Source organism: Morone saxatilis, unplaced genomic scaffold, assembly GCF_004916995.1.
Source record: "Morone saxatilis isolate NCDOM2014 unplaced genomic scaffold, NCSU_SB_2.0 Contig24, whole genome shotgun sequence".
Classification (NCBI taxonomy): domain Eukaryota; kingdom Metazoa; phylum Chordata; class Actinopteri; family Moronidae; genus Morone; species Morone saxatilis.
This window is the reverse complement of record NW_023339807.1, coordinates 7,963,878-7,974,950: the sequence shown is the minus strand read 5'-3', so window position 1 is coordinate 7,974,950 and position 11,073 is coordinate 7,963,878. Positions and strand designations below refer to the sequence as shown.

Below are 11,073 nucleotides of genomic sequence, written 5' to 3'. Positions count from 1 at the left end.
CACACACGTACACACATACACACACATTTTTCATCATAGGCAGCAGAAGCATCATCTTGTTCAGGCTCATAAATAATTTCCTGCAGCTCAAGTCTGGCCTGGAAACCTGCCTTTCACTCCATGCCATCCACTCCCCCTCTCCGAGTACAACTCTCTCTCTCCCTCTCTCTGACTCTCTGCCATCTCCTCTCCCCCTCCCACTACACTGATCCTTCTCTCTCCTCCTCTGTGTCACTCCCTGCCATCCACCACTATCCCTCTCTCCCTGCTACAACCACCATGCTCGCCTTGGCTCTGTGCCCCCCCGAGTCGACCCCTTCTTCTAGTACAACACTCTCTATCCCTCTCTCCAGTGCTTTACTTGTAAATCAGGAAAACTCTCAACAGCAGTGGGGAGGGGGGGCTGGGGTGATCTAGGGGGTCAGGAAACGCATCAAAACCACACTGCCTGGAGCGCATTAGACAGGGTCTTGGCGCAGTATCTAAATGCTGTCATGCAATAAACAGTGTGTGGCACTGGATTTACATTTAGCACATTGGCAGACAATCTATTTCTCCAGACAACACTAGACAAAAAATACATGACTAAATATTGGAGACACCCCTGAAGCAATAAGCCAATAATAATAAGGAATTATTATAACAAGGATACAGCTGGTCACTTATCAAATTAGACGACATCTAAGTAGTTCAAACATGATGGGATGTGAATGAAACTTTCATTTCATTATTAAATGGAGGATATTTCAGTTATCAAAAGTCATATTATTAATTTGTTGCAACCATGTTGTAAGCTAGAAATGTAACACAAAACATGATAATATTAGTAACTCATGTTTAGAAAGGATTACTGCTTGCTATTTAAAATGCCATCTATAGGTGGGGGACTACATTGTCAATAATAAGTTACACTGATGAAAATGAAAATATGAACAGTAACTGCAGTGCCATTATTGCGTATACTGATGCTTTGTTGTGGCTGTGCACCTGCATTTAGTCATATCCATGCTACATACACACTGTGCAGTGTAGCCATTATTAATTACTGAAAATACTCATTTGTGGTACAAAATTGTCTTAATTGACATGTCAGAGAAAAATAAAGAACTATAAGAACAAAGTATCAGTGAATTAAGGACTGAAGGGTCTCACAATATATCGGTACTAAAAAATGTAATATTGATATCATGTTAATAATAGACAAATAATATCTTGTTAATAACCCAGCGCCTCTTAAACAATTTCCGTTTCTTTACATTCTCAATTTTTGCTTCACGCTCCAACATAGGTGGCAATAAAGGACCTCAACACTCATTGCCACCCACCATAAACAGAAAAAAGAAGATGTAACTACACATATACAGTAACTAGCTAACTAGCTACTACCACACAAAAAAGAGACAAAACAAAGTAAAAGTTAAAGATGAATGTGACTGATAGCATTTTTTATATATCTCACAATAATATTGTTATCATAAATTATTTTGGCCATCATAAGTGCAAAGTAAAACAATATTCAACCGCAGAACCACAAATTAATTGTTATACCTTTCTTTGAAGTCAAATTTATTTTCTACTGGTTGTCCTTCAATAAAAGACCAAATCCTGACACTTGAATTATGTGAATGTGCGTTGATTTACTGATCACTCCCAACATATTCAGCTGCCTCTCTGTTTGTAGTCAAGTATTATTCTTTACTTAAGTGAAAGCAGAAATATCATAGAAAATACACTGTTACATGTAAAAGTCCAATATTCAAAATCAACTTAATTAAAGTTTTAGCATCAAAATATGCTTAACGTACAGAAAGTAAAAGTATTCATTATGCAGAATGGCCCATTTCAGAATATTGTATTACATAATATTATTACATTATAATTACTGATGCATTAATTGTTATCACTTTAATGTTGCAGCTTGTCATGGTTTTGATTACTTTATGTATGTAAATTTATTTTGCTGCGTAGCTTAACAATAACAAAAATAATTAATTAGTCTATTTGTACAAATAATGATATTTCAGCAAACAAATCTGAAGCTAATATTCATTTTTAACTTAAACACATAACAAAAACAAAGTTTTTTGATTTGGACCGCATATTTGTTTTTCAAAAAAATGTGACCAAGATATATACTGAATGGGACATCTCACCATAGAAAATAAACTTGTAAGTGCTCTCGGGGGGCCAACTATTCAATGGTGACACTGTTTCTAAATGACCTCCAGTATATCTGTGGCATTTCTCTTCAGTCAGGTGATGTATAGTTTCCCCTGACCATGTATCAGTCTTAAGAAAATGCATGGTTGTAGGTTTGGAGGAAAGGGGAAGTCATGAGTAGTCATGGGTTCTTCAAACAGTGAAAAATTATACATGTGGTCTTGCTTTGTGGGCACTGAAATTCAACACAAATTCCATTGTCATGTTTAGATTTCCCCCTTTTTTTCCTCATTGTCAGGGGAGAGGGAAAGCAAAAGGACAAAGAATGCATTACTTGCCCATCTGTTTATGTCTGATGAGTGAGAGCAGAAAGTGGCACAGAGAAACTCATTCACACATCCTTATAATGGAAGCTTGGTGACGTAGTGACGAGTTGCAGGGCATCATGTGCTTGAGGTACTGTAGCTGGTAACAGAAATATACATGTAGATATTGCACTAGCCTTTGCCGTTCATTGGAGCAACGTGTCAACACAATCCCAATATTGGACTGGTCTTAAAATGTGGCTCCTCATACCAAAATACTTACTAATATAATATTTAAGACGAGCTTACCCTGTGTAATACATTTCTAAGTATATGAATTTTTCTTACTGCATCAAGAATGACTGCCATGATGTTATTTTGTTTATAATTTTGGTAATAAATGATCATTTACATTGCAAAAAATACATGTGAATTTAAACGCCAGCAGCGATGGCTCAGTTCCTTCAAGTGTCCCAGTGACAGTGACAGTTTCCTGCTATGACATGTCACAATGCCTGCTGTGTAACCAGTCGATTAAAGTGATTATAAAAGATGCAGGTGAGACCGCACCCTAAAACTGCAGTTGGAGTTTTTCTGCATTCCTAAAATGTCCCACAAATATAATAAGTACAGTAAGCTATGGTACAGTGTGACCACCTTGTTAACTCCAGCAAATGTAATGCCCATGAGACAAAGTTAGACTATTTAGACAGCTCTGTAATATAATAGCAAATATACTTTGTGTATCCACGAAAAACAGCCAGTCAGCGAGAGGGGGAAACAGAGACAGGGTGGAGAGGAAGGGGAGAGGTGGGTGAGAGGGAGAGATGGAAAGAGAGGGAGGCAGGTTGGGTCTGGGGATGAGTGTCTGGTCCCTAAGGCTGTGTGTGTGTGTGTGTGTGTGTGTGTGTGTTTCAGTCAGCCTACTCTCACAGCTCAATAATGATAAATAAGTCAACCTCCTCTCCCCTCCCCTCAACCCCTCTCCCTGCTCCTGTCACATATACCCCTCCTCTGTTCATCTACCCCTCCACTACACTCCCAGTGGTAATGAAGCAACAGTAGGTACTAGCTGACAACTGTGTAGACCAGAGTTTCATCTATATTCATTCTGCTATAGTGGGCCACCACAGTAAGACCCCTTCTACCTCTGAGACACAAAACAACATCCATCCATCTCCTTCTCCCCCTCTACCTGTTCACTCTATATATTAATCTCACCACCCACCAAAATGTTCCTTATTCAGCAGCAATGGCTGACCATGCAACAACGCTTCAAAAAACAACACCATAATATCTCATGACGTAGCACTGGGCCGTACTCAGGGTCCAAACCAAAATATGACCAGGTCAATCTCTAATCCTGAGCTTAATGCAAATGTTGATATATTACCTGTATCTTTATTCACATTTAAGACACAGCTTGATCACTAGAGACATGTGTCATTTTGTTATAAAATTATACCAGCCAAAGTCATAATTTAGCATCTTTTTGTGACAGACTAATATAAGAGGTGAAGCATAAGCGTAATTACAGAGAGGAGAAAAAAGAAAGAAAGCGAGAAAGCCAGCAAAAAGGAAAGAGCTACCTATATTCCTGCTTGTGTTTCTGCTCCATCTACTGTATGTGTGTCTGGAGGGTCCTAATTGCTGCTGAGGTCAGGCTGCTGAGCAGTAAAGGGTTGTGTTTGATGCAGGTAAGAGAGTGTGTGCGTGCATGTATGTGTGACTGCTCTGCATGCCCTTGACTTGCAGCTGGCAAACAACGCTTTAGGCCCCCACAGCTGCCTCATCATTACTGTTCACAGGGATCCCCTGCTACACACTCGCAAACACACACACACACACACACACACTCACAGGCACACACAGTGAGAGAGACTTAGTCACAGCTACACAGGCACAGACACAAAAACAGACACACGCAGACATACACAGAGACACTCACCCCTTCCCGCAGGCTCCTCATTAAGCCAGTGTAGGCGGCAGCGGGAACGAACCACAGTCCCTCTGGGGAGCCTCTCTTCTCCTCCTGATAGAGAGACGTAGAAAAGGCAGGGAGAAAGGGTGAGAGGAGAGAGGAGGAGGGGGTACAGAAGGGGGGCGGGGGGGGTCGACAGTAGAGGAGTGGAGTGGGAGTGAGAGCAAGGCAGAGAGATAATGTGGAGGAGATGCAAGTAGAGAGGAGTGAGGAAAAGGGCAAGAAAGGGCCAAGTCGGGAGGGGAGAAGGGAGCAAGAGGTCCCATGACATCTTGATTACTTGGTGATGTTGTGTTGAACATGCTTTCAGAACCATTTTCTCTATCATTTTCTTCAAAATATTGATATTACTCAGGAAGATAATATGTGTGAGCATTATACATGTTTTCTTGTTTGTGTGTTCAATCATCTAACTTATTTTTCACATAATAAAAAAGGTAGAATAAAAAAAAGAGAATAATTTAAACTTTACCCATACTCATGAAAGTTTTAATTTAAAATTCACAGGACAGGAAAGTACTTTTATGATAATTTCCTCTCTCAGCTACTTTAACAATAATCCATTAATCTTTCAATCTATAAAATGCCAATCAAGGTGAAATCCTCACATTTCACAAGCTAACCCAGAAAAGTTTGGCATTCTTACTATTCTTTTTTGACCTATTCTTTTATTATTATTCATCATCATCTGATAATAATGAAACATGTACTTCTTTTGCTGAAAAACACACGTTATATACTGTCATACTAGCACTGTTTTACAGGACACAAATTCGGATTATTTCAACCAATACTTTTTTACTTTTCATGAAACAATGCCCCATTCCATTGCTGCTTTGCTAGGCTCTAGGCTATATCTAACCTTGAGAATAAAGACAGCACTGGAGGCTATAGCTAATCATTGTCATTGACTTGTGCTGCAGAAGAAGAGAGGAGCAAAGCAGATGATTTTACCTGGGGACACTTAAAGGGCCATTCCATATAACTCAAATTAAACTGTTTCTCCTGCCTTTATATAGGCAAAGTGATTCCACCTGTTGGGAGGAGTTCACATCCTGAGTTGAACTGGTTGTAATGAAAATATTAGCTGATGCTGTTCAAAGAACTTAAATATTAGGGTTAATCCCCAATGAATCGCATTTTTGGCGGCTGCCACATGCTTGAAAACTGGCATGGCGGTGGTGATTTTTTTCTATGGGTCTCGCACATGAGGGTTGCAAAATGGCTAAACTACACCCCCAAGACAAGTTTGACCGATATGTATGAAAATTGTTACGCACGTGTATCCAGACAAACAAAAAAGCCTCTTGGACCCACACACGAAACCCAACAGGAAGTTGGCAATTTTTAATTTTGTGCTCATTTACTTTTTCGGGTTGTATTTTGACGAAATCCTCCTAGGGAATTAATCGGATCGACTTAAAATTTGGTCAATGCAATCAAAAAAGACACAATTAAAAGTTGTATTATTTGTTACTGTGCATCAAAATCCATAGCTTGGCGTTGAATTTTGACATATTGCCATGAAACAGAGAGTTGTCATAACGTAAGTGCACTTTGCCCAATCTCAACCAAACATCACATGTTAAATCCTACCTTCAACACATCTACATGCAAATATTCAGATATAGTCAAAGCAACACCTACTGGAAACAGGACGTAACCCTTGTGTGTCAATCATCATCTGATTTAGTAGAAATTTTCACAGTGTGGTCCAAACATGATGGTCACGCATCATTGCTGCTTGCAGCTTTGATTTATTATTATTATAACTGAAGGGTTTCAACACCATGTGCTACAAATGATGCCTCAAATAATATAATTAGTAACGTTTTCTATGGTCAAGTACTATTTCAGTAAACTTTTTGTTGTCATTTGTGGTCATGTTCTATTTTAGAAAACATTTTCACCATACCAAACTGTACCCATCATATGGGAATAGTCTGAAAACTAAAAACCTTGAAACAGTCCAAAGTCCAATAAAAGTTCATGTTTCTGTGGTGTTTTTCAAGGTTGTAAATTATATCTAACCTTGAGAATAGAGGCAGCAATGCAGCTGTTCATTGACACTGAAAACCCACCAGACAGCCAACCAGCCAGTCCACCAGGGGACCCTTAAAAGACTCAGAACAAATCAAATAACTACTGGGTTTTTAGAGCTATCAATTTCTTGACTGGCGCTGCTGGAGAAACATCAAATTCTCAAGCCAAAAACTGAAACAAGGGATATGTCTGAGACAGAAGCCCACACAGCACTAAAAGTTGTGCTAATCATTGTCATTGACTGGAAAACACAAACAGCTGGAGATTTTTAAAATCCAATCCTCAATCCAAAGCCAACAAGCAGGCAGCTTTACACAAGAAGGTACCACTCACCTCTCTAATCACTAGCATTGCTTAACTATAAGAAACCTGGTATCTTGACAATTTGTAAGATAAAAATTGTGCCAAACCTAAATTTAAAATATAGAAAACCTAGAAAGCACAGTAAATCAATGTCATTGGAAAAAGCAACCAGTATAAGCAGCCATTCAAAGCAATGCATATCTGTCCATGGTTCTTAGAGCTCTACCAGGGACATATTTTGGCAGCATATCAACAATACAGTCAGGGGAAAGTCCATCAACACATTTATAAACAAGTAAAAGCATCTTTTACTATTTATTCTAAAAATAACAGCCAGCACTGGGACTCTACAATACAAGTAAAGTGAGCTCTTCTGTGCTTCAGTTACAGCTTCCTGTACACGTCATTATATTATTACAGACTTTTTGGACAGACCTAAGAGCAAATCATTGTAGTTGTGTACCGGTAATCTTCTTGATACACAAGTATGCAGTTTCACTGTAGAAGGGAGAAAAAGGAGAGGCCAGAACTTTGGATTGCCTTTAAGCAAAATAATGCTGTTTTGACTGTGTTTCCTGAGGTAGAAATGTATGCAGCTTTTAGCAATATAAGTCTTCCATTACTCCTCATTACATCCTTATTTACTCTGTTTTACTAAACGCCTCATTCACTAAAATAAAGTTACTTCAGTGACATTGAAAAGAGCACCACCCCATTGTGCTAGAACATGTTATAGAAAAAGAAAAAAGATTGAAAAAAATGCGAATAAAGAAAATAAAAATCTTTTGTTATTTGTTTCTTACCCTAACTAACTCACAGTTACATTTTCAAGGTGCTGTTTAACACCTGGCCATGGTCACTGTGTTATTATTTGTCAAGAACACACTGGCAACAATGGAAAAACACTTGAAAGTCAGTTTATTAAGAGCTACTGCAGGACACTGATGAGATTTCTCATGGCTTCAGGAGAGTAATAAGTGCAATCAGGCAGGGTGATTGATTTTTGAAGGTTATTCATCAGTCGTGTAAACAAAAATCTAACACTTAATCGACTTGCCTGGCTAGACTGAGGTTAACCAGATATAAATTGGGATCACCTTTTCTAATGAAGTCAAACGAGGCCTCCTCCACTTTCTCTCTTGTAATTGTGATTTTTAGGGCTGGGGGTCAACTCGCTTTCAATTTAATTTAGTCAGTGTGCAAATCTAAACTCCATTACTTAATCACAGAGCACTCAGTTTCATTCATTTCACTCAAGATTGGCATTTCTTGCTGACGTAATAGGAACATGTCATTTGATCTTGCACTTGGCGTCAATGTTGTGCTTGATTCACTTGGACTCATTAACTCAAAAGAAAGCAGTCATTTCACATTAATTATTTCAGAGAAGCCGTTCTCTGATGATTTTCACTATCCACATTTAAAAAACCATCTCTTGGGGGCCTCCTGAAGGGCTTGAAGTGTAATGTGCATACTACATGAACAGTGTTATGGGCTAGTTGGTTTAAGTTTGGTTTGCACAGTTTGAAAAGCAAACTAGAGGTGAGCAACTTTACAGTTTGCCAGCCCTCTGTTGTTTGAGGTTGTGATTTATCAACAGGATTAACAACAAGTGGATCACTGCATTCATTGCATTTCTCACAGGATGTAAAAATATCCATGACTTAATTGACTTTTTCCAGTTATTTCATTAGCAGGTCCAGTGTGTAGCAGTAGGCCTCACCAATATTAAGAGTACTTATTTCAGCTTTAATTCATGACCTGACAAACTATAGGATGCCGATTCCTTCCATCAAAATGTAGCAGTCTCAGAGAGACCCAGATAGCTGATTTCTTCTAGTGTGGTCAGCTTAAGTGACTTACAAAATGGCAACATGCCAAATTCAATACCCTGATTAGACTAATAACAATTCAAACAGTAAGACATACTTTACCAAAGATCTGGCACAACAACTGAATTATTTTCACAAAAGCTGGAGAAATATTTACATTCACTCAATGACAGTAGCTGGACCACCTTTGTTTTTCAATCCTTCAAACGGCCGTATATAGTATTACTTATTCAAAAAGTGCACACTAAATAAACTGCAGAGGTGATGTATCTAATTAAATTGGAAATAATTGCATATTCATGTTCACAGCGATAGCATTAGTGGTTTCCCTCTTGTCTTCAAATCCCTGCATTTCTCTGAATCTTTTGTTTGACTTTCCAACTAGAGTTAGGCAGATTTTCACACATAAGCCAGTGGTCAAAGACCTGTCCAAAAAAACAATAAATAACGGCTTTGCCCTGTCTAATAAAACAAAAATACCAGAAAAATACATTTTAACTTTAATTATGTCTCTTTATATTGGCTTCTGTCATACAGTGTCTACCTGAGAGGTGATGAGGTAGAGGAACTCCCCGAGTGGTGGCAGCAGGAACTGTTTTATTTTGCTATTCCTCAGGTTGTCTCTCAACAGGTCTGTTAGTGTGGACACAGCCTGTAAAGAGAGAAGAGAAAGAGAGAAATAGTTTCATCAGCATTTCTATTTTCTTTTCTTGCAAAATCAAATAATAACGTGCTGTTATTAAACAAAACAATTATGACAAGAAAATTTGGTATCAATAACATTTCCTCAATTAGTGTGGGAATAATTACTTTGGCATCACAAATTCAATTTTCACAAAAAAAAAAACTATTTAAATGATGATTATGGGACTTTTTTTGGGTTGTACATCTCTCGAGAACCAGATTTATCTCTGCAGACCTACAGAACTTCAATAATGCTTTTTGTCTCACATTTTACCTTTATCAAAAAACTGCAGCTTCTGTGATTTATGAGATTTCGATACTATTTTGATTATTTGTGCAGCTCTAGTACTCATCACAGTGTACTATATGAAAAAGTAGGCTGGTCCTCACTAGCAAGACTAGAACAATTTATATTCATAAAGGTCTCACACAAAAGCTGCCTGTATACCCTTTTCTCAAATGTAAAACCACTGCTCACCAGACCAGATCTCAGCCTTCAACTGCTTTGCAACTTATAAATGTAATGAATTACAGAGGATTTTAAAACTTGAATATTTCATATTTCATCCCACTGGCTGATTTTTAACATTTAACTTTAACTTAATTTCTTTAGCAACGTTTGTGACTGTCTCTGATGCTGTTTATGCTTTTGTTGTTAAGTCTGGCTACATCCGTTGTATGTTATGCACTTTTTTTGTCTGGTTAATCTGTATGTATTTCTCCTCGTTTTGTCTGGCTATGTTTGTTTTTCTTTCTATGTGCTGTACTCAGGTCTTTCTTTGATAAGAGCTATTGATCTCAATGAGACAACCTGATTAAATGAAGGTTTTATAAATCCTTTGTGATAAATGACTGCCTGAAATATAGGACCCACAGACATCAGCAGATATTTGATGATTCTCTGCCAGGCCTGTGCTGCTACCATCTGCACTTTTTGCTTGCTTCAGGTCCTTTTTTGCCTTCAGTTTGGTCTTTAGCAAGTTAAATGCATCTCAGCCGGACTGAGATCAGGTGACTGACCTGGCTAGTCGAGAACACCCCTGGCCCCCCAAAAACTCATTGGTGGGTTGCCTGTATGATAAGGATCACTTTCCTGCTTCATTGTCCTAAAATTGGGGGACCATACCAAATCACACCACACCACAATTAAGGGAATAAATAAATAAAGTAGAATATGACCTCATGCCATATCACACTAAGTATTGTTGGAAGCTTCATTCAATAATAGAGGATGTTCTGTGGACAGAAAATATACTATTTTAGATGAAAGTATTGGGGTGAATATGTTTTGTATACGACCATAAAATGTGAGAAACTATAGACAGGTAAGGGTAAAAGCAGAAAGGGTAAAGAATGGGGAGGAGAGGACAGAGTGAGAAAGGAAGATAAGTCAGTGAAAAGGAAGAGGATGTGGGAATGCATAAAACAGAGACAAAAAGATGGATGAAGAAAATAACAATGTAGAGAAAAGAGAAATGGGACAGAAAAAGGCTGGGAAAGAGGGAGAAAGACAAAACAGGAAGAAGAAAGATATGAGCTGGGCAGCTTCAGCAACAGCCTTACTGAAAACCACTAAAACGCATATACACACACACCAAAGTACATGGTAAGGGACACACACATATGCATGTATACACAAACACACGCATGTATTCAGAACATTAAGTATATGCATTATGCACACACATAACTAGGTACATAAATTCATGCAATAATTGTGACTTGTAAGAAATGCACACCACAATCTCTCCACACACACACACAC

General features: G+C 38.3%; 1 protein-coding gene across 1 annotated transcript in view; it reads right to left on the bottom strand.

Annotated features, from left to right (window-relative positions):
* The window catches only part of ulk4 (unc-51 like kinase 4), a gene marked incomplete at its 3' end in the record, with an annotated part of 71,124 nt that overhangs the window by 51,677 nt on the left and 8,374 nt on the right, over window positions 1-11,073 (bottom strand). The window contains 2 exon segments of the mRNA XM_035672886.1: window positions 4,414-4,497; window positions 9,169-9,276. Of these exon segments, the coding sequence (XP_035528779.1) occupies window positions 4,414-4,497; window positions 9,169-9,276 (192 nt within the window).